Genomic DNA, 25049 nt, shown 5'->3' on the forward strand with positions numbered 1-25049 from the left:
AAAAAAAATGAAGCAGATTTAATCGTTACTTGCTAAACAACTTCTGCAAGAAGCCGAGTGGATTCAAGGTTCCCCCTTGGCGCTGTTTCAGGACATGAGGATAACACTGGTTTTATTTAAGGGCAAAGCGTTCCGAGGAAGAGAAAAAAATCCCGTATTGCTTTTTGTTCGGGCAGCACGGCTCAATGTTCCCTGGAGGTATTTCCTAGAGAGGAAGTGTGTCACGAGGGGAGCAGGACATTTGCTTTCCCGACGGTGTGGCACCACAGAGATGTGGCCGTGGGCCTCTGGAGCCGGCGATGTTCTGTAGCCGGACACACGACGCAAGCTGTAGAAAGACCCGCGACAGTATGAGATACTGCTCTTTTTCAAGCGGTTTGGCGCGTGCGTCTGTAAGGGATTTGCAATCGGGTGCCCTGTGATCCTCGCTTGCACTACTGAGTTCAAGGGTCACCTACTTGTGCGCGATGTCAGGGCCGCCGCCTCGTGCTCTGAATAAGTGTGGGGGCTGGAGACTGCTGTTCAACCTACATCTCCACACTGCTTTCCTACGAGGGGACGCCAGCAGGGTATCCAGGGCCTGTCCAGGGCTGGGCAGCAGGCTGACAGAGGTGCAGGGGAAAGGGAGCCAGTGACAGCGCTGGCAGCAGGGAGTTTTTCTCAGCCCTGATTAGAACCAGACCTTGCATCGCAGCCGCCAAGTGTCTCGCAAGCATGCCAGGGCTTGTGGTGAGCTGTGGTTCCCAAGCAGCCAGGCCCCAGAAGGAATTCAAACGTGCCCCTCCCTCATAAAGGGCTCCCAGCACTCCAGGCCTTGTCTCCAGCGAGCGCAGGGGGAAATGCAGCAGAGCGTACCGAGAGCATGGGCACGGCGTGGTGAAGCACAGCTGCCTGTGGCTTCTGCAGAGCAGCCTGGTAAACTGGTAAACAACAGGCACAGCTGGACAGGTGCACGTCACACCCCCCCCAGAAACGAGCACCCGCAGGCGACAGAGGGCGTTTTTAATTTTTGTCAAACATCCCTGCCCACTTGAGCGAGATCCAGAACCCTGAACTTTTTAGACTCTTCCCCAGGTGGTGCAGGTGCCCAGTGCTCTTTCCCCAGTCATCAGGCCTGGCTTAATCACAGCCCAGCTCTCTGGCCTTCGACCATCCTCTCGACCAGTCAGCCAGTTTAACTAGGTTACAAGCAGGCTGTGACACCATCAGGACTGGACTGGGTCAGGGATCCTGTAGGCCTGACACTCAGGGGACTTTCTGAGCAGGTCTGTGAGACTCGGTTGCCCTCGTTCACCTCATTCAGGAATGTGGAACAGAAGTACTGCAATTAGATCTCAACAGGACGCAGGGCGCCTTTTTTGTGAAGAGGTTTCAGCGTCTTTTCGTCCTGTATCTGGACACCACTAATTGGAGACATTGAACGAGATGCGTTAAAGACGGACATTAGGGCAGTGACCACTAAGCAAGTTGGAGAGTGAACAGAATGAGCTTTGTTTGCTACTTTTTTTTTTCTCAACCGCACACCTGCGGCAGAGTATTCATGAAACCGAAGCATGAGGGCAGAGACATACAAGCAAGTCAATTAGCCTGCGATTAAGGGGCTCGTTGGAATGAAAACCACAAGACACAGGGGACTCCAGAACTACACCATCTATTGTTGCGTGTCTTGATGGTTTCTATTGTACAGCTTACAATAGGTACACTGTAGGAAAGCACAGTGAATTCTTGTCTAAGCCACAGAAAAAGTAAGAATGCAGAAATGCCTTGCCAAATTCAACAAATTTCATTACAACTCTAGACCAGAGTCACCTCTCACGTCTCAGTGTGCCTGAAAACCAAATTTTATCCGGATCCGTGGGGACTCACTGGAGAGCCTGACGAAGGCTGAAAGTGTGTATACTGTTATATAAGGCAAGTGCCTGTGGAGGGTTTCTGGAAGGCCTGTGCTGTTATGATTGCTCTACATACCTGAGCTGAAAGAGCTGCATTTTATGCGAAGTGACTCATGGAAAGAGATGGAAGAAACTTAGACAGTTATATTAGCTGTGGAAGCAGCTGTGTCTGGCTTGATTTGTTCTTCAGATTGTTGTACTTTTATTAAACTTGTTTGATTGGTCAGCCCCAGGGAATAAACATTTCTCTCCAAGAGCCTGTCACACACTACGTCTGTTAACAATAGCTTGACAAGACAGCACTTCTTTCAAACTACAAAGTAACACAAATACTAAACTCGGATATTCCTTGAAACATACATGACCTCAAGGGTCTTGGCACGAACAAGTACATAATAACTTTATATAGAGATACATGACTGTCATTAGCTTTTTTAAGAGTATAATGTCTTAATCTGGAATACTTTTTACTAATACTTACTAGTAAGATCTGAATGTTTGTTTGACATCTAAATAATTTAAATGAATATTTTATTATGGGTTTCAGAATCAGATAAGCCGTGTAAAATAATCCTATTTCGTTGCTATTTTTTGACACATTAATAGACATTATGAAAGGCATGTGTTGCTTAACTTAATAAACCACTGCCAAGAGATCGCTGAGGTGCGACTGTATAAACTATTAATAAAACCAGAAATGTCACAGATTGTTAAAATGCACAGACATGCATCTTAAAGGGAAAAACGTAAAACCTGTAAAATAATTTGATTTGTTTTATTTTATATAATTACACTGACAAAATATGTTTCTGCAACAATCAATGTTTTTACTTTTCATTCTTTACTTTAAATGAACTTTTTTCCACAGCATATTTTGTAGTCTAAATAAAACCATCTGGCCCCACTTCAAATTTGACACTTCCACTTTCCCATTTCCCACCGATCCAGGGACAGGAGTGGATAAGTAACTCTGTTCTTTCCTCCCTCAGTTTTTATCAAGTATCTGTGTGAGAAAACCTACGCCCACACAGCTTTTCCACTGACAAATGAGTGAAACAGCAGCTACTGCCACAAATTGCTACAGGAAAGACAAATGCTGCCCCTCTGAGTTTTTCTGCTGGACGTCCATGTGTGTGTGAATTTCGCGCTGGGAGTCAGGAATATAAAACAAGAAGACATGTGACTCTCAAAAGAATAAGACTGATAACCCAGGAAAGACAGGAAACGGGAAGTGTGACCTTTGACCCCCTGTGAGGCTCCCATTTCAATCTCACATGACTGAAAACTAACAGATCTCAACCTGAATACCCCATCTCTTTTCCTGGATTTACTTTCTCCAGGCCTGGCTATGATCTGCAGTGAAAACACAGGAACAGCAATATGACAAGGCAGATCTGTGCTCTATGCTGGCCACAAAAATGCAAACTCTCATTTTTTTGAGGTTTTCCTTTGGCAGGCATGAGCTCTCCCTTAGCCCAACTGATTCTCACTGTCTTTCTTCGTATAACCCACTTCCAGGGATGACTGTGAGTCTGCCTTGAATGCCAGGAACATTAAGCACTCATAAAATCCAAGGTATAACTTTTATTTATTTGCAGAACTTGTTCTTAAGGAAAGAACTGTGGCTGGATTACATTTCACTTGTACAAGAGATGTGATTTGGTCTTTTCTTCAAATCCTTTTCAATTAATCCCCTTTTCCCTTTTTTAATGAACGAGCATCCCTTTCATTGTATTCGCTGTGTTTTTTTGTGTGAGCCGATTTGTCATTCATTTTCCATCTTCCAAAAGCAGAACAATACAATACAGTACTGCCCTCCTACACCTCCTCGTAGCTGTATTTAAAAAAAAATAGTAAAAGAAGCAACATTTACATTAAAAACTGTCAGTTTTTTTAGGATCCTTGCAACTAGAAAAACAGCTTTCTCCCACAGCGGGCTGAGCTTAAGAAAACACCTTGAGCTGCACCTACTGGAGGGGCCGTTGTCTGAATTTTCTGTCTCACGCTGTCCAGTCCTGAATGCTGAATGTTCCCCTGCTTGTCCTCTGCATTGCCCCATTGGGGCTGTACTGCTCTTTGCCCTGTGTGTGTTCATGACAAATTGTAATTTCCGTAACTGGATCACTGCAGTATTTTTATAAAGCAGCTGTTGAATAATTATAAGCAGCGCACACAAAGTAACCCCACAGCTGGCCACCACAGAGACAGGGCCTGGGGTGCTGCCCTGATACTGCCTCTTCATTTCAAAAGGCCTGGGGGGTGCTGAGACAGACCTCAGCTGGGACAGGGGACCCTGTAGAAGTCAGACGGACAAAAGCGATCTGCCCTGCTCTAGGTGACTGACCGGTACCTGGAGGGAAAGAGAGGAGAGATGGACCACACGTGGACAACAGGACGGAGGGGACGTTGCTGAATTTAAACAACTACTTTTTACTCCAAGCGGGTAAGATTCTGTCGCTTGTCTAAGGCTCCCACGTGTCTTATCAGAGGTTTGGAAAGTCTGGGGGAATGAAAGTGCAAAGCTAAGACTGGAAACACTGTGAGCACAGGGCACAGGAACGAAAGAACAATACAGAGAAAGAGAGACAAGGAGACAAGAGGGGTTGTCAAGATGCACTGGGAGAGAGAGCAGTGCGCACTAACTCTTTCATGAAAACAGCACACTCAAAGGTGAAGAGCACCAGAACGAACAGTGTGCTCCAACGCTATCTAGCTGTAGATACAATATGGGTTACGACGGGACTGTGGGACAGATTTTAACACAGGGCAGCACTAGTGAGGGAAACTCAGCCCACATGTTTCCAGATGTTCCCTACTTCCTGAACGAGAGAGGGGCCGCCTGGCGACAGAGCCCCCCTGCCGCGATAAAGGATAAAGGATCGGTTTAGTGTCGTTTTATACGAGGTGTCAAACTTCATTTCGAGAGCCCCGACGACTGCTTTCCTCTGCCTGTGCTTGAAGAGAGGCTCCCCTGCTGTGAGTTCACTATATTTAAAAGGGCATAATAGACTCCAGCCCCGGCCCCTAGCTGTGTGGATGTGGGGGCCCCTGGCGAAGGGAGGGGGACACACGAAAGAGCAGAAAGAGCACACTTGGGGTTAAACCTACAAATGCCCTTTCCAATGACGGTGTAGAGCAATTCAGATGTGATTATTTATGATGTACCTCCATGTGAATTGAATCTGAACTCTACCACGCAATCCGACGGCACATTCCACACATGAATCACTACCAGACTGATTGAATTTTTTTATTACCCTGGTGTGCTTTTGCACGGCTCACATTAAAAAAAAAAAAACGCAGAAGAGGATAGATCCCTTTTATCTCCCTCCAGAAGTAAGCATGGGAAATCAGGAAAAGCCGTGCAATTGGGGGAATAAAAGTTTAAGGCTGTAGAAAAGCATTGGAACCAGAGCCAGGCATCCATCATACAGCCGGGAAGGGTATGAGTGTGTGTCCCTGGGTGTCTGTGTGGCTGACAGTGAGTGGGTGGGTGTGGGTGGCTTCACTTATTTAAAGGAATGTGGCAGCCATGGAGAGGACCTCTTATATTCCAGTTACAGCTGAGCTCAGTGTCTGATGGCAGGGCACCATTGTGTCCTGAACAGCTCTCCGGATCACGCTGCTCGTGTCTAATCTGCATGGAGACCCGGAAAAGCCTTTTTTCTGGGGATCCACCAGGACCTGTACACTGAACTGCCAAACTGAGCTAAAGATGAAACGTGTGAGGCCATCAATCCCAGTCCATGGTGTAGGGCTCAGTCTCTGTCCAGAGGTAAGAGTTGAAGTATTTGCAATCCTACTCAGCTGGAGGGACAGGGGACCCCGTAGCGATCTGCTCTAGGTGACTGTCTGACCAGCAGGATAGGAGAGAGAAGAGGTGGCACTGTGCATGTTATAGAAAGCTATGACCCCACCTGCCCCTCATGTGTAAATCTTGGACAGTGTTCTTCCCAGGAAAAAGAACAGAGCTTTGTGGCAGAGCTTGCTGCTGTCTAAGAAGTAGCTCTGTGCAGGCTGTGACCCTGAGAATGACTAGAGGGACAGAACAGAGCTGTGCCCGACATATTTCAGCTGCTGAGGAGAAGAGGTTCGGGGGGTTGAGCCCTTGTACAATGTTGCTAGGTTGCTCCACGTACAAAGTTACTATTGATAATCTAATGAAATCATACACTCCCTGCTACCCAGGAAGGTCAAGAGAGGAAGCAGCACCTAGGAATTGCATGATCACTCCAGTAGACAACCTGATCATTTCCATCTGCAAATACTTTCAACTTAAATATGAACTCCTTTGATTGACTTTGAACAGAAATCTGAACATAATTAAATTGTTTTAAGTATTAGCATCCAGTGAGTACTTTTTCATATCTTTACTAACAGTAAAGACTTTCAGTGCCTGTAGCTTTGAAAAGCATTTCTGAATACCTCTGAGGGGGGTTCTGTTACCCACTCCCAGATTAATACAAAATTTACTTTTAAAATCTAAAGAATGCATTCAGTAAACACAAAGCAAACAAACTGCTGTTTTTGTTCCAAACTTCATTTCTGTTTCTTTCAAAGAACAAGTAAGGGACAAATGTAAACTTCTGCTATTCTTTGTATATTTTCCCACTGGGATGCTAGCAGTCACAAGAGAGTTGCAGCCAGCATTTTTCACATTCAAAATCTATTTGACAAATACAGCCTTTTGGAAACAGGAATACTTTCGAGACTGGACACGTCAGACTGAGAAATGACAGCTTGAGAGCATTAATGTCATTAATTTTGTTAATGTAGATGAACCTGGTTTTGGGAGAGGAGGTCCTATGTACTGTGGCTCATGCCTTGCTGACTTAATTACAGTGTGGTTCTGGCTCTCTGCTGATCAGGGCAGAAATAATTACTCGAAAGCGGTGAAACCTGTTTGATAATTAGTGGGTTTTCATACACAACATTCAGCGAAACGACGTCACTCTAAGAGGGTCAGACGGCTTGCACCTGCTTACTGAGTCACAGAACAAACAGACAAACAAGTAAACAGACTATAACAGAATAAAAAAGAATGAATAAACCAAAGGGAAAAACATGACTCCTGCGGCGATTAAGAAAGCAATGGCTGCATGTTATTAAGCTACTGAATGAGCTCTAAGAAATCTGGATTTCAATGAGCTAGAAATAGGGTCATAAGTCAATTATGAGCAGCATCAGTGTTATCACTGTCAATTATACCACTGCACCTTTTTATAGTATGCAGATATCATAAGCCAAAAATCTATTATATAAACGCAACATTCTGATGAATGGATACTCACTGAGGTGCCATCACAAGCTGAGTGCTGACCCCTGTTCAGCTGTTTGCAGAGAGGCGTGAGGGTAAAGGCGTTTAAAATCATGGTATGGGTCACTTTGGTCAAGGTGTTTGCGCTTTAACTACTGTGTGATCTAGACCTGAAACACTGAGCTTTAATAAGCCTGAGATGACTCGAGGTCTGAGATGTGTGACACCCAGAGTCACAAGTGAATAAAGGTGAAACCGACAGCTGTAAAAATACAGAAGCTAAAAGCAAGCCAGGCACTGTTCTCAAACTCAATGTTGCACATACGGAACAAAATAATAATAATAATAATAATAATAATAATAATAATAATAATAATAATAATAATAATAATAATTCCTTACACATATATAGCGCTTTTCTGGACACTCCACTCAAAGCGCTTTACAAGTAATGGGGATCTCCTCCACCTCCACCAGTGTGCAGCCCCACCTGGGTGAAAATACTGGAGGCACGTCTTTACACAAAGGGCTGTGGGAGTGTGGAACAAGCTACCCAGCCAGGTTGCTAAAGCTCACACCCTGGTTTCTTTCATGAAACAGCTTTGTATCGGTTAGCTACTAACTGCCCAACGGGCTACCAAACCGAACTACCAAACGGCCAAATGCCATCCTCTCATTTGTAACCTTTCTCACGTTCTTAGTATTTTTACATTAAAATCTATTCCTGGTTTACTACAGTCTAAAAGTTTGAGAAATGGTTCTAAGTCATTGCTAGTACAAGTTATATGTAAAAAAAAAAAGAAAAAAGAAAAGTCCAGTCTTGAATATTCTGTGTAATACTCTGGTCATCTGAACACCGTCACACACACATTACATGTGCGTTCTTTAAATCGCGTTCCCCTAGAGAAATATGGCATGCACAAACCCAAAGCACAGGCTGACAGAAGGACCTGCCATAAGTAACTGTGGCCCATAGGCCCTGTCAAGCACAGGCAAAAATTCCTTGCAGGGGTCTGGTTTATTTTCTCCTCTGAATTCCAATACCTGAAGCCATAGAACTTTCCCAGGTCCTGGGATTAATTAGGCTGGGAGCCGGGGAGGAAGCCTGAGGCTGTCTTCCATCAGCAAACAGCTCAACCCAGCCGGTAAGAGCCGGGCGCTGAGGGCTGGGGTCACCCTGCCACACCAAAGAGATACAGGCAGGTGTGTGTGTGTGTGTGGGGGGGGGGGGGGCAGGGCATGAGAGGCTTTAAGGAAGGATGCTCAGATAGCGGCCAGGGGATGGGGGCCATGGAAAAAGGCTGGAGAGGAGAGGCTGCAGGCTGAGAGCGTGTGACTGTGAGGCAGAGAGAGGACAAGGGGGAGAGAGTAAGGAGGAGGGGGAGTCTGTGAGAGAGGAAACATCTTGATCCTCGATTTCCAAACTCAGTGGGACCCAGCCCTGACCAGCGTTTGTGAATTTGACACTTGCGAGTAAAGAGCTAAGCGCCCAGTTAGACCAAAGAAGTCCATCGACCAATCAGAAGACAGCTGCACTCAACCGTCTCCCAATCACAGCGGTGCTCTCTGGGGACTGCCCAGAGCTTCCTCAGTGACAGTTCTGGCCACAACGGAAGCCTTTTACATTTGTGCATCTTCAAATACTACGGCAATGAAAACCAATGACCAGAATCCCATACAACTCTTTTAACACGCCGCTCACATAGGATACATGGAAACGCTGAGGGATTCTGAATGACATTTTTGTAAACTTACTTCATGCACATGCTTCTTCATCCACCCAGAGGCATTTATGGAGGAAATAAATATCTGCTACAAATAAAATCAAGAAATGTATGCACATTCCACTTTTACAAGCCGTTTGTACATTCCACTTATTGGAAACCATTGCACGGTATTTATTACGTATGTTCTCTGCAACCTTGAGCTTCGTGTTGCTGTATCACGTGCAGCAGAGCAGTATTTTCTGAACACTTTCACCTGTATTATGTTTCACAAGAGCAGGACCCCAGTGGAATCGAGCTTCACGGCTGACTTCACTGCGCCTGCCCTGTGGTTTGTGGGATAGGCATTGGTCTCTGAAGAGCCAAAGCCTGTTCGCTTAACAAAGGCATCTTTCATCCCCAGTTCCTGCGCCCTTCTGAGTTCCCAGGCTTCGCCACGGTGGGCTGCTGTCTTCTGCAGTCTGCGTCCCCTTATGCTTATCTCGTCCTTCCCCGAGCCTCCGCGTGCTCTTCCAAACTTTCCCACGACCATTCCTCGCCGTCGCCTCCCGACGACCATGCTTCCCGTTTGCCGCCATGACACCATTTTTTTGGGAGCCCCTGACTTTTACCCCCGGAGCACCCAGCCGCTTGTTTGGACAGAGTCGCCAGAGACAGAGGGAGCCCAGCCACAGGAAGTGCCCTCAAGCCATCACCGTGCCGCACAACGCGGAGCAAATCCCCCCTTTTGAACCCCCGGCTGTTCTCCGTCGGACGCGGAACAGGAAGAGCCACATGTAATTGGGCAAGGTGCTCGGGCTGGCCTGCCACATTGATTACAAGTTGTTTATTTTGAGTTTAAAGGCACATGAAGAAATCTGACCTGCCTGGAAGCATCCTGGGAATATCTGGCGTCAGCCCTGAGCTCGGCCATAGAGTTTGGGGGCAAACACAGCCAGCCAGCTGAAGGGAATCATTATTGATCTGAGACACACTCAGCTATTGAGTTCTAATGAAGTCACGACACAGCTTACACTATGGTCACAATCACATTAACCTCCACGCACCAGTGGCAGACAAAACACTCAGCTTTGCCACTGGACAATCAGCACAATTCTGATTTCTCAGGACCTGTGTAAGCGCTACTTGTGGTTGTTTTATAGCTCAGCTTTGGTGCACTTAACTCACACAAAAAGCATGATTCATGCAACAGGCCCTAAAATTTCATTGGTCAAATAAAAAAAAAAAAATCAAATGAGTTTCCTACACATTTATACGAAACAGCTTATTTTGAACTTGGCCCCAGTCGACCATTACGTCAGTCAGTTTAGGCGTGAGAAAGTGTTGTTTAGGAGAAGAAAGCGGGTTTTTGTTTAAAAGCTGTCTCAATAAGTTCACTGTGGCCAATATGGGACATAACATTATTGCAGATTCAAATTGCTCTTTCTGCAAGCCAGTGGGGACCCAAGAGATAAACATGTCATTCCTGAGTTAAATCCTGGCCAAGAGTCAACTGGGGTCCAGGATTTCAACAGCTTGCTCAATTAACAGCAGGCTGTGAGCCGATGCATAGAGAACTATGGTAAAACACTGGGGAAATGGCCATGAAACGCAGCAAAGCACAAAAAAACGAGACGCATTTCTGCAAGAGTACAGTACACCATGAAATAAATCAGCTCAGGCATTATGCTCAACAGTTCAACATTGCTGGCGCTGTTGGAGTCTCAGTCCACTGTCGGACTGAGAAAAAACCATTTTAAGGTGATATATACAAGATGGGATTTGTGCTGAGGCACAGTTGTGTGGCATTTTGGCATGGTGTTGTGGCAGGGCGGCGTGGCAGTTGGATCTACTGCTTCTCGCGTCCTGTGTTTGAGTGCACCTGTCTGTGTGGAGTCTGCATGTTTCCCATTCTGGAGTGCATGAAGTTGGTGGGGGTTCAGGATAATTTCATACTCGGCGGGGGGGGGGCTGATCCCATTACTACCCGTTCCGGCTCCGGGTTTACTGAGAAACAGAACTTAGGAGAGCTCAAAGGACGTAAATGCCTTCTGTCCTCTTGTGACATGTCCTGTTCATGTACATGGCCAGCCCGCAGCCAGAAATGAAATCAGTGCACGACTTCTGAAAAATATTTTTTAATCGGCACCGGACAGTCTCTCCTTTCGTCCGGCTTGGCTCTGTTCTGAGGGTCAGTCCACCACCACAGTCTGCAGTATACGTGAAGGCCTACTCAGTATGGTAAACTGACACCGCTCTTTAGCAGGTGTGTCCTTCTTTGCTTCCCACAAGCCTCTGCTTACTCTCTCTGTGGCTCTTGCCTGGTTGAACCAGATCGACGGTCTCCAGGTACGAGTCAGAGCTCACCATGTTTGTTTACCGCCCAGAAGAATAATGGAAGGCACAGCTGTGGAAGCAAGTTTCTCACTGTTCCTCGCATTAAGTTTTTCTACTTTTTTTCTTGTTTCCTGTTCTTCTATCCAAACACAACATTTCTGGAATTCCAATAAGGCCCACGGGATGTGGATCTTCCCTCCACGATCTCTGTCTCTGCCATTATGAACCGCCGGGGGCCGAGGAGCATGGACACGACACACCCCTTCGTCAGCTTGTTTTTAGTAAAAAGGAAAAAGAGCCTTTTCTGGTAAAGGTATCATGTCTCTCAGGTTGCCAGAGGATCAGGGTCTGAGCTTTGTGCTACAGGGGTTCTCGGAGGGGAGGCTGTGCTCCTTCCAGATGAATACCTAGACTGTCATGCTCTGCACAAAGACTGGCGGTCCCCTGGGCAGCTTGCACAAGCCTGGCCTCTGGGCTATAGGGTTACCCCGAGGTAGCAGTCAAAGCCAGGCTTGTATGAGCTGGTTGGGTAAACTGATATTTAAGAACCTTGAAAGGATCCTATCCATCTCACAAGCGTTTAATCCACATTTCAGAGGAATGCCATTCAGGGAGGGCTTCGGGTTAAACTGATAGCTGCCTTTACTGCACTTCAGTTTCCCGTTTACTGCTGAACAGGTGCTTTTTTTGGGGGGAAAAAAAAGGTCTGCTCATGTATTCATTTATATTACCGTGAGCCCCTCTGAGTTAATGACAAGTGCCTGTAGTTAACAGAAAGACCAAGACTGGGACACCTGCACGAAGCACACTGAATAATACAGCACCGCGCACGAGGCCTAATTAAAAATACAGCACCGTGAACAAGGCATAATTTAAAATACAGCACCGTGCACAAGACATATGAAAGAATATTGTGCCATACACCAGGCACAATTAAAAATACAGCACCATGCACAAGGCATAATTAAAAACACACTGCCACATTTGGGAAACATTTAAGTCCTGTTCACTTTGCCACCCTCCCCCCCCTTTTTTCTAAAAAAGGAGGAAAAGATCGGAATGTTACAAAACCAAAAAGAATGTTCACGTTTACTTTACTGAGTCTACTGTTTCTATAAGAAGTATAATTAGTGTACGAATGTATATAACCTTGTATCCTAATTCATGACAACAGCAGCTCATTCGGCTCCTCTCAGTTGGTGCTTTATGTTTAAGAAGAGCTGAGGTGTGATATTGGAGCAGTGGGACAGGGGTTGCCTGACAAGTCCCTGCTCTTCCTCCCTGGTCTCCCCCTGGCGGGAGTAGCCCAGAGCTGGCGCGTCTGCCTGCCCACTGTGCACGGGGCACGAGAGAGAGCTGTGCCGCTGAGGGGAGACACAGACGCCCCCAGGCAGGCCGGGGTGCGAACGCGAAAGCCAAGTAAGAAAAGAGCACGAATCAGTGGTCCTGGGATTGCCGGGGCCTGTCTGAGCACAGCCCTGTCATAAACCAGCCTCGATGGACGGGACAGATAGAGCCCTGGTTACCTTGGTAACCACGGGTTCAGATCTCCACTCGAACCGAGGCTGGCCTGATCTCACCTGCTGAATGTGGTTAACGAGCCTCACCCCAGCTGACAGCTCTAACAAAACCGCCATAGCAATAGTAAATAAATCTGTAAATAGGCATACAGAAACTGGCAATGAGATGCTGCCAAAATATTGAAGGAGCTGGTGAGATGAGATTATCACGCAGAGTAAGTCACTGGATTCTGTACATCCCATCACAAGCTCATCAGCAGCATCTTTTTTCTGAATCTGATTAACTTTTTAAATATTGTTATACATAGAGTACAAGTATTTTTGTCTGAGTTTTTACCCTTTGGGGGAGCAAACAAAATACAATAAAATTTCAAAGCTTTGTTTTTTAGGATCAGGTCAACACATTATGGATGAGGTGCTACAACGAGCCAACCGAGAAGTTTGCAGAAACTCTCAAGGACAACAGAACTGATGGACACAATTTTAGCAGACACTGTTCATTCCTGAAGAAATGTACTGTATATTAAAAGCTTGTGAAAAATTGAGCAAACTGTTTTTTTTGGCTACAAGCACACTTTGGGCGCTAGCAGCTAAATGGTTCCAGATCAAGAAGCCGAGCATATTTGGAATATTAATAATAATATTATTGGTGTTTTACACATCAGGATTTGCAGAATCTTTTCCTGTTTTCTCCAAGATATACCAGTACCGTGACACTCTACAGTTCTGCACATTATGTTAGAATTACAGTAAGTTTAATTTTTAATGATGCTGTCAATTAAACAAGGCTATTTGCAGCCAGATTTTTTATATTTTTTAACAAATGTTTATGCAAAAATATTTTGACATAAGAAGAAGATCATCTTATTTATCTTTTAATACAAAATTGTTACAAATAGACCAGCAGTCACACAACTTTCTCGCCTTTGCTGTTTTTGGATTCCCTTATATTTTATCTATTCATAAAATTTATTAATTAAAATACAGCATAGCTTAACAGCAAACAGCTGTAAAGAGGAACTGAAAAACACAATCTTTAATTTATGGAATCTCTCCTCTCTTGGTAAGTAAAGCTTAGAGAAAAGTTAAGACTGTCTTTTGAACTTGTTGGACATTTTTCAACAATTCAGTAAAGAAGACATTAAGGTTTCATTCATGCCAAAACAAAAGCTCTGTTGAGAATTTTAAAAGGCTTGAAAAAATCTGTTTTTGTGTGATGCCTGAGAAAGAGGTAAGCAACTCTGTTCCCCCTGCCTCACACGTGCTGTGACGTCTGACTCTTTCCCAATCTCTGCGGTCACCCGTCTTCAAAGATGATCTCTCCTCTGTGTAATCCTAATCCCTTTTGGAAAGTAAAACGCTACAATCTGGCACAGAAGAGGAGACTGTCACAGCTCGAGTTCAGTATCCTGCAAACAGCTCCTCTCTCCCCTCCAAATTAGCAATTAAAAAACTCCTCGTCTGTGGCTGGATTAGGGGAATAATGGTGAGGTTTTAGATTCAGACCCAGACTTCAGCCCAGGTACAGACAGTACATGTCTGTATGAGAAAAGCAGGAATAAAAACACCTCTAGCTGCCCCGTTAAGGAAAACATCTGCTCACGAAAACCATCATAAGTGACTTTTTTTTTTTGAATCCCCTTTGTTTTTCTTTAAACTGCCGTGCTCAAACACCCGCATCTCCCATGGCTGTGACTCACACTGACATACACTCAGCTGGAGAATGGATTTGCTACACTGCTAGGTTAAAAATAAATGTGCAAAAATATTGGGCAAGCATATTCCTCCCCCTGGCTGCGTAATTCAAAGAGCAATTTCAGGTACGTGTATCCCCTGCCGTCCTGCACTGCCACCTGTTTGTTACCTGTCCTGTGTTTTTACCTATTACGGGGAGGGGCCTACAGTGTAGTGGGCACGCGTAGCTGGGCTCACCCACCTGGTTAATGTGTTTCAGTTTGTCGATGATCTGGCTGATCACTGGCTCTGGCGCCTTGTTCTTCGTTTCTGTGCCGTGTGCCTGGGCGCGCTTTGCTCCTGCGGACGGGAACCTGGGAGGCAGAGAGAAAGAGGCAGCGTGTGTCAAACCCCACGGCACTGTCCCAGAACCCCCCGGGGCAGGGGCTCACTCCATAGCCAGACCATCCAGTGTGTCACACGTGAGGACTCATGGGTAATTGATCACTGCGGCAATCACGCAATTCAGCATCCTGTAATGGGAAGCCCTCACAGGACTGGTGCTGCCTGTATCGTATGAAGTGAATTTGATTTCAGTTTAGAGTTGGTTGTACTGGGGTATGCCAGTTATACCATGCTTGTCTGCACAAATCAGAGAAGGTCAGAGCAAAAATCGTTTATCCATTTTTAACCATTCTGCAGGCTGACACCATTGACTAGGCATGCAACCCAGAGCATTGCCACATATCAACCCCTGAACTTTTTGAACACTTAACGAGCAGTGCTACCTGTCAATGTTAACTTCTAAATAAAACAAAATGCATTTTTGTGTTATTTTCAACTTGTGTTGTTGGTGTCTTCTGTTCTGTTCTGCTCTGCTCTGACCCGTCACATTTGCACTTATTTACGGATTGCATGCTTGTTCTTACACTTACGTCACATTTGCACACTAACACTAACGTTGCAAGAACTGTGTATTATTATGAATATCGTATTAATTTTGTGCAAGGACGTTGTGAAGTCCATAGGGTGACGTTCTAAAAGAAAAACATAAGACAGCACTGTGACATGTAATAAATGCAATTATTTAACTTCCCTTTCTTACTGAATAAATATGGGGTGGCGAAGCTTAGTGGGTAAGCTGTTGGCTGGCAGGTTGTGGGTTCAAGTCCCTGCTGCAGATACTGCTGTTGTACCTGGAGTGACGTGCTTGACCCCACTCCAGTCACAGGCTCTCTAGCCCACTTAATGCTACAAAACCAGGTGAGTCGCTGTGGCTCTGGGCTACACTTCACCTTCATACCTATTACTGTATAAGCAATCGGCTTGATCTATATCGCCTCACTTTTCAGGCAAATAAACCTCAGTTCGTATAAGCATTCTGCCCATATGACAGGCACAAAGAAGGCCGCAGAGTTTCAGAAAATGCGTTTCACAGTTTCCATAGTAAATGCTTCTGAAATCAACGCACTTAAATGAAAGGGGGGTGTGGTGAAACTGGCTTCGCTTTTATTATTATTAACATTATTGACAGGTCTGGCCTGCCATGCCACCTTTTCAAAGAGTGGAAGAAGCAATCCCCTGAACAGATTCTGAAACGTGCACAGTGGTCACTGCACGACACTGGGCAGCATTGTTCTCAGCTGTGCATTGCAACTGCCCCTCTGTCTCTACACAGCGTTCTTGCAGGGAGTTTATGAGACAAACCCAAATATCTTTTTGCAGGGCGAGTTTTCCAGACATTCCTCTGGGCTTTTAACTCCAACAGCGCCATCTCCTGGTAATAGCGAGCACTGACATGGGCAGATTTTGAAGAACTTTTGTACACCACAAGATGGCAAAATCATTTCCCAATGCAGCTCAGACCTCCTGGTTCTGTCAGAGCGACGCCTGCCTTGGGCTGCATTTTCTGTCATGCCCTGAGCAACATGCGACACACCAAATAAAAAGTCTCCGCTTATTCTCAGGAACAACAGCCCCGTGCTGACAGACGCCCAGCTGTGTCCCATCATGGAGAGCAGAACCGTGAGATTTCCGCGCAGTGCGGCGCAGTGACTGAAGGCTGTAATTACAGTAATCCACTGGAATGTTTGTTGATATAACATGAGTATACACTCCTAAAGCTAAAAAAGGGAATGCCAAAAAAAAAAAGAATTAAAAAAAACAAAAGACAGCTTTGTTTAATGAAGACAGTCATCCGGTACATCAGAGAATTTAAATGAGGCAGGACTTTGCAGCAAACCGCACAAGCAGGCTCACACATGCCGCACAAGCCTGGTCCATGTGGACCATTTTGGCTACAGAGAGGAGCTCGGCTCCTCTGTAGCTCTCCATGGCTATCTGGGATAGCATCCTGCAGGGCGTCCCATGCTCTCAAGCACAGCTTCAGAGGTGACATCAGGGACGTCAGAGCCCTTATCAAGTCCTGACAGGGGGACAAAGTTTCAGCCCTGGAATTAAGGGCAAACCCTTAGCTTAGACTGCTTTAACTGGGTCTGAGAGCATCACTTTAAAACAGGTTACCAAGACGGAGGGCTGGAGTTTCTTTTTTAACGATATGTCATGAAGCTTTTGGAGTTGCATATTAAGAGGAGGAGGAAAGATGTGTTGCTAACTTGGCAAAGTCCCTGATTTACAGCCTGTTCCTACAGCGCAGTGAAAACCAATAATGCAGGACTCGACTTTCTGCCTTTACCCAGGAGTTTGCCAAGGACTAATTTGGGTTGATATTAAACACGATTACGTTTAAATCATATTAGTAGGTGGTTTTGGGATTCAATCATCCAAGCAAAGCAAGCCTGGGTATGAAATATCCCTGGCGCTATTTTTAGACTGGAAGTCTAACAGAAAGCAAAAAAAAACACGGGACTGGAATTTCCAGATTGAATCAGCCCCAGCCGTTCGAGCGTGGCCCATGCTTTCCTCCAGCTCCTAATCAGAGAAACAACAAAGCAGCAACTAAACAAACTGGTAAAAAAAAGAGATTTAAAAGCTTTTAATCATCGGAGAAGTGAATTGCTACAACGGCAGAAAACCTGACGAGGAAGTAGCTTGCATGTTATTATAATTAAGTTATTAATTTGTTCCGTTTTTCATGACAGCGAGCTCAGTGACATGCTGCCACAGTGTGCATCACAAGACTGTCTTAAGCTCCTCTGGGTTGTTCAAGTTTGCCAGAGCCCCCAGGGTACGTTCAGGACTCCTGTATCCTTAATTGCCTCCAATTAAATTTTAATTTTTCTTGATACAAACATCCATAATGAGCACAAATGAGGCACGCCTGTAATGCCCGCTTTGACTTACAGACATGCAATGAAAACACCAGCTGTGAGTCTTGTTATTATTCAAATCAGGTGAGCGGGGAGCTAATTCTGAGAATCAGCTTCCTGCTGGTATTTTTTTACTCGATCTGATTGAACGTAATAATTACGAACGAAGTTCGACTGCAGTTTTTTATGTATTAAATTGGTCATTAAAGCCAATTTAGAATGGTTTGTCTTCAAGGGAAGAGTGCTGTCATCAAGCACTTCCGCTGTTTGTTTTGTTTTTCAATTTGCATTAATAACACTGTACATATAAGCCACCATCCAGCAATCCGTAACGCGGGGATATGGAGATTCTGTTTTTAAAACTCCTAGCAAAATTCGGCCGCTCTCCCCAAAGATCCGAGACCGAGGAGCAAACGGGTGTGCTGCAACCTGCCTCTGACAGAACAATCTATCTCAAAACCAGGAACCCAAGTCGCTCTGAAGGCGGAGTAACTGTTAGGGCCCGAGAGGCGTTCCTGGTAGTGGACACCTCCTTCCCTGAAAGTCATTTCCAGCTTAACTCGCACGGCCTGTGTAGGACAGCAGAGCCCAGGGCGCCTCCACGCTGCACCAGGCGAACTGCGCAGGACGCCACAGGCACCCTGCTGCTGCAGACCTGCTAGACACTGCAGTTTGCTGTGTTTTCTACGGCTGGAAATCACAGTAAGATATAACTGGAGGTGGGAGGAGACTGAGACCAGTTTTACACTGGCTTACAAACAACAGTCACACCAGCACAGAAAAGCCAGGACATGGACAGCTAATTGTGACCATTGCAGAATGATATCCTCTTTCACCTGTTCGATTTTTAATTACTTTTTTCCACTACTGTAATCTACCGAAGCCTTGCGGGTCTCTTGCAGAGTAACCACTGCTATAGGGGAGGATTTCTCAGGGTGGAGGAAAATTGCTCTCAGTGGTCAGTGACACCCTGTCCCCCTCAATTCCAGGGACAGAGAAAGACATATTTTTGGAGAGCAAGGGAGACAGAGACAGGGTGAGAGAGGTGTAGACAGAGACAGGGAGAGAGAGAGGGAGATAGAGACAGGGTGAGAGAGGTGTAGACTGAGACAGGGAGAGAGAGAGGGAGATAGAGACAGGGTGAGAGAGGTGTAGACTGAGACAGGGAGAGAGAGAGGGAGATAGAGACAGGGTGAGAGAGGTGTAGACAGAGACAGGGTGAGAGAGAGTGAGACAAAGAGAGTGACAGAGAGATGGGCTGTGAAAGACACTGAGGCAGAACAAAGTAGACAGTAAAAGGGAAAAGAAACATGCATGACGAATAATGGAAGAAGGAAAAATGAGACACGATAGAGGTAAGTGAGGGAACAACCATGAAAAACAGAACAAAGAGGCAAGAGTCTGAGAGCAGAAAGTTAAGGTGCAAAGCAACTGAGAAACACGGGCTGGGAGAGGAGGGAACAGGGCACTGGGAGGGGGATAAGAGAAGTGTGAGCTGGCCGCCTCTTGTGCTTCCAGTCCAGCCCCTCTCTCCTCCAGACTCAGCGCTGCGACCACCTCAGCGCACCACCGTCACCTGTCATCAAGGAGACTTTGATGGCCTCCGAAGAAAGGTGAAGTCGCAAAAGCACACCTGTCCGGCAGACATCAACGAGCAGGCGGGGCAGAGTGAGGGAGTGAGCCGGCCACCCCCGGCTGAGCCACGCCCCCGTGAGGTCAGAGGGCAACCGTGTCACGCGTCGGAGCTAACCCACACGCACAGCACCGCTCTCGGGAAAAACTCCGAAATGTGTCCTGAATCCCCGCTGTAAACCAGAGCGACCGCTCCCGAAAGAAATCATGGAGCGCCGCGCTTCGGCACGCTTCCCTCAGAGAGGGTCTCCAGCGCAGGGACAGCAGAGAGCGCCGTCAGCCAGCCTGGGCTGTGGGAGTCAGTCACAGGAACAGAAGTCTGGCACGCAGCACCCAGGACAGCCGCCAGCTCTGTGGGTGCTGACACCCTCTCCCACCACCTTTCTCGCCTCCCTTATTTTAAAAAAGAAAAATATACATGTACGCAAATATATCCGAATTTACAGATGACAAATAATCTCAATTCTATTTTTTTTTCCCTTCGATGCAAGAGTTTTACACCCACTTATCTTCCCCCCAAAACGAACTAAAAAGGTAAACAAGATTCGTCTAGTTGGCCCTTTCCAGTCCCCCTGTTACGTTGTCGTTTAAAAAAAAGGTGACGTCTAGAAACATTTCGCTTTGGATCTGACATTTTGACCATGATACTTTATTTGGGTAACCAAATATACTGTAAAACACTTCTTCCCTGTCGACTGCTCTTAAAGCCTGCCCCTTGTCTGTTTTTTTCTTGCGAAGACCAACACTGAAGAGCTACAATGTCCTTCCACCAGGGGGAGCAAGTTAGCGTGTCCTACAGTACGTATTACTTCCAGAGGCGGCCAGCAGTTCTAGACGGAACGCTACCGCCTTCTCAGTTCAAAAGAGACGCTCAAGAGGGGGGCACGACATTAAGAGGGCGCGGTAAAGGCCAATTAGGGAAGATTTTTTCTAACTACGAAACCGAGGGCGTTTACTCGACGAAGAAAACCCTCCCGAAAAGGAGAGCTCCACAGTTGATCTCATTAAAATCTCAGCACCTCGGCGGATATTTAGTGTTCGCGGCGTCTCGCTTGACATTGAGAGCTATCCGCCTCGGCTCGAGCACTCTCCCTTCGTTAATTAACCCCCCAGGGTACCTCTGCACCCGGGGGGTAAATTATTACACTTCCTGACTACATACACATTTCACCTTGCGCGTCGGCGCTCCGCGCAGAAGGAATGAGCGCAAGGTAAAATATTACAGGCTCCAAATGGGGTTCACTCCGGGTTGGTGACGCCGAACGGATCCGAGCGAAGAGCGCAATTAACTAAGGGTAAGAAGCCGCAGTTCCAGTCATTAATTATTTCAGTCCCCATAAAATATTCAGCTCTGCTGAAAGCAAAAGCAGACATCTCCTTGTTTTTTCATCATTCATTTTTAGGAAAGATCATCGTTATTAATTGCGATGTTGAGAGGGGTGATTCATTCCGGCTTTATTTCTCCCCCCGGCAGATCCCAGAATCCCCCCCCCCCCCCGTCGTTATTTTCTGTCCCCGCTGAGTTCAACTTTTCTGCCCGTTCACTGGCTTGAGATTTTGTTTCGGCTTCAGGCTCGGCGGCGATCTTGCACCCGAAAAGCTGGGGGCAGAAATGTGAGGAGGTGCGGCGCTCTCGCTACCTCAGGCCGGGCCGTGCGCCCCGGTTTCCGCAGTACAACCCCAGCTGCGCCACCGGGAACTAATCGAAGGTACTTCGGTTAACAGCGTCAACCAAATAAATCAGTCAGGACCTTTCTGTGCGCGACTTTCACTATTAAAACTGGGGTGGATGATATTCGGTCTAAATCTGCGATCTGCACTTCCTCACGTCTGCAGCAGAACCGTGTAATTCAGGTCCCTCACACCCTCCACAGCTGAAACGTTGCGTTTCTTTTCTTCTCTTTTCAGCAGGGCCTAAACCTTTACTTGTCCCCCCTGCAGAGAGGTTTCATTCTGCTTCACCTCCCACTCAAGGCGGACAGTCGGACCTTAATGGCCGTGACTGCGCTACTCAGCTGTATCGGTCATCCTTTCAGATCTCAGAAAGTGCCACGGACATGAGATAAACTTTCTGGTTTGTTTGGGGGAGAAAAAAATGTAATCTATAGTGTCCTCCCACCTGCTAAAGACATGCTGGCTGTGTTAACTGGTGTCTCTAACTTGCCCGTACGGCCTGTGATATAACCTCTCCCCATCCAGTATGTAGTGGCGCCTTTGACCTGTTCTTGCAATATAATCAACCCTCACAACCAGGAAAAAAGCTGGCTTCAGCTATCGTAAGGAAACGCCAGTTTCAGTTTTTCAATGTGAAGGGGCCTGACCTCTCGGCAATTTCCTTCCCATTCCAGCAGAGGGAGTCGTTGAGCACGGCGGATTCCCGGCTGCACAGCGCCTCCGGCAGGTTGCTATAGAAACTGCTGAACCCGCGCAGGCTGGCGATGAACTCCCTGTGCGAAACGAGAGGAGAATCACTGTCAGGACGGCAAGGAGAGAGAAAACAGGGCAGGCAGAGGCAGGGCGGGCGGGGGGGATGGATGAGGCATGAGCCCATGAACACATGAAGGCACTGAAATGGGTGCACACCATCACGCACACCCGACGGCGACTCACAGGACCCTCCCACAGTTCACAAACAGCCGCTGGATCCACTCTCAGCGTATTGAAAAGACCAAGCACCTCGCATTCCTCAAAAAGGACGCCCGTCAATGCGCAAATGATTCAGCATCTCTCTGCGACCATGAAACACCATCAAATGGAGATAACGGGGCCATGACTGATCAGCTCTCTCATTTACGTCAGATTTATACAGACAGGCAAATGGCCATTAGTAACTCTTGCAGTAAAATATTGAGTAGTGTGGGCTCCTCATTTCCATTGAGCCATGATGGTGAGTCCTGACGTACTTAATTCACCAGGGGTCATGAAATGCTTCATTTTTCTTTTCATTTCGAATTGACATTTAGCTTTGTTCTTCGTGTCTGTTGCAGGAGATCGCTCGGATTCCACGCTTCTTCCTTCCCCAGCTGGACTAAAAGCTGTTCCGATTACGGCGGGAGTGGGAATTCTAGGATTGGATGCGTTACTTGAGGGAAGCAGGTTGGTCCGATCCCGGAGGAAGTGCCACAGTGCAGCGGGACGCGTTTCCAGCTGGAGTTTGTGCTCCTTACCCACTGGACCCCTGACCAGCTGCTGCTGCACCCACATTCCTCCAGCAGAGCTGAGGGTGTTAATTATAATGTTTCTTTATTAGCCCTATACAATTTCTTGCATTAGGAATTCATCTTTTCCCATACCCCAGCTTTTCTCAGACACAGACAGGGAGAGAAGCTTGGGGTCAGAGCGCAGGGTCAGCCATTGTACGGCGCCCCTGGAGCAGTTGGGTTTAAGGGCCTTGCTCAGGGGCCCAACGGAGTAGGATTCCCCTGCCGGCTGCGGGATTTGAACCGGCAAACCTTCCAGTCACAGACGCAGATCCTGAGCCACAGAGCCACCGCTCCGCCCACAATCTGAGAGAAGTGTGTGAGAGAAGCCCACAATCTGAATGGAAGAAGGAATTGGAGGGGGGCTCCATGGCGGCGCAGTACTGGGGCCCTGGGTTCAATCCCTGGGATGCTGTCTGTGCGTTAGTGGAGTTTGCATGTTCTCCCTGGGTTGTGTGTGAGAACCCTCTGGGAGCTCCGGTTTCCCTCCACGTTTTGGAGACATGCTGGTGGGTGAATTGGCTTCTGGGAAAAGAGGCCCTGGGATGCGTGTGTGCGTGTGTGCGTGTGTGCGTGTGTGCGTGTGTGCGTGTGTGCGTGTGTGCTTGTGTGTGTGTGTGTGTGTCTGCCCTGCAGTAGACTGGCATCCCGCCCAGGGTGTAACCTGCCTGGCTCCTGTTAGCAGTCAGAAAACGGATGGATTGAAAAGTAACCGTGAATCCTGTTAGCTGCTTCGGATAAAAGCATCAGACTAATAGGGTGTTTTACGCAGAGGTAACTTTAGGATTGAAGATTTTTAAAGATTTTCAAACTGAAAACAGTGAGACCGAGAATGCAGACCATGCTCCTAGCAGGGAGCGAAGCTCAACCTACCTCCTCCGGCCAGCCAAGGTTTCCTCGGGGTCAAAGGTTAGGGTCTTCAGTCCCCTGGGGTCCCCAGACGGCCGATGAGGAGGGGGAGCAGAGCGAGTCAGCCGCTGCGAGGAGTGACCACACATGTTGCTCACCTGGAGAGGGAGGAGAGCGGAGGGGGTTAAGGCGAGGGCAGAGCCAGGAAGTTCTCCACGGAGAGCCAGGCTCCCCGGCAGGGAGTCAGCTGCTGCATGTCTGCGGTGCTTAAGACTGCAAACACTTCGGACGGCCGGAGTTAAATTCTGCTGGGGGAATTTGAAGCTCAGTTAATCAAGGTTTCCTTAACAAGCTCCTTAGAGCCAAAAAAGAACCGTACAAGAATAACTTTTAAAATAAGCCATATTGAAATGATGCACAGTAGGACATAAACCTGTATCTGTAAGATATTAGAGCATACAGCCAGCCATTCTATTCAGGTGTAATAAAAATGCAAATACATGTTAATGTTTAGCTTGTGGTTAATGATTTGCTATTCTAATTTCCCTAGGGATTGATTACAGACTTAAATCTGCCATACTGCTAACAACTAATTGTATTGCTCTCCTAAGTGAATACTGTTTTACCATCCCAACTGAATACTGATTAATGGTAATAAAACAAATTGGCTGTGCTCAACATCTTCATTAGGGATTAGGGATTGCTACAGGGGTGCAGCTGTACAACAGCCGCCACAGACAGATATCTGTACTCACAAGCTGTCTCTGGGCTCTCTTCTGTTTGTCAGTGTTGATTGCATACCTGAAGTATACATGACCTTGCTTAAATAGATTAATGGAAAACTGACAAAGCATGTTCTTATCGTTACTGTACACCCGTCTTTAAATTCTCATTTTTAAAAAGATAGTACCTTTCTACCACGTATTAAAAGGAAGCAATCCAAAAAGAGGACCAACCTACAGTACCTGTACGGTCTGCACTCAAGTGGGTATTAGCCAGGCTACAATTTGCTACAATAGGATTCCTTATTTTCAGTTTTTAGTTTTTAACCACGTAACGGTCTTTACAAAGCACTTTCCATACAACAATTCTGTTTCCCAGTTAAAAACACTAAAACTCTGCTAATTCTGAAACAAGGTCCAAGGTGCTTTTGACCCAACATCATCAGCCCCTGAAGCAGAATTTCCACTAATCCCAGAGCCCGTTTGACTCTCATGTCAGTGCTGCTATTTCACCATTTAGCCTAGAGTAGGTTTTTAATGGTCATGGGTTTATTTTTGCTAGTAGTTAAACGAGACGGCCGGGCAGACACTCCAACGGATAGTGACAAAGTATCATCACAAGTTCAACATTTAAAATCATTAGAGGTAATAAAATTCATTCTAAATTTAGAGAATATTAATGATTTTCTCTAAGTAGTTGATATGACAGCTCATTACCATTTCAAGGAAGTTGAAATAGATAGGAAGTTGGAAGACAAATACAGAATATGAAGACCTCTAGATATGCACTATTTCAGAAAGATTAAAAAGCTGTTTTTTCCTGAAAATACTTTATCAATGTATAATTAACATGTTTTTACATATCTTAGATTACCCTTCAGCTAGAAGATTCTGTAACTATATCTCAGCATCCAAATGCAAATTATTTTTTCAAAATTTGACTATAACTTCCTGTTTGCCAAAAGTACGTTACGTGATATTCTGCAAATGCTTT

At 46.3% G+C, this 25049-nt stretch overlaps 1 protein-coding gene across 1 annotated transcript in view; it reads right to left on the reverse strand.

Annotated features, from left to right (window-relative positions):
- The window catches only part of gpc3 (glypican 3), a 116239-nt gene that overhangs the window by 25872 nt on the left and 65318 nt on the right, over window positions 1-25049 (reverse strand). The window contains exons 4-6 of the mRNA XM_069193682.1: window positions 23358-23491; window positions 21606-21731; window positions 14646-14757 (exon numbers count right to left, since the gene is read on the reverse strand). Coding sequence (XP_069049783.1) covers window positions 14646-14757; window positions 21606-21731; window positions 23358-23491 — 372 coding nt within the window. The remainder of the gene's footprint in view (window positions 1-14645; window positions 14758-21605; window positions 21732-23357; window positions 23492-25049) is intronic.

The sequence above is a fragment of the Lepisosteus oculatus genome, chromosome 8 (assembly GCF_040954835.1).
Source record: "Lepisosteus oculatus isolate fLepOcu1 chromosome 8, fLepOcu1.hap2, whole genome shotgun sequence".
NCBI classification, from domain to species: Eukaryota; Metazoa; Chordata; class Actinopteri; order Semionotiformes; family Lepisosteidae; genus Lepisosteus; species Lepisosteus oculatus.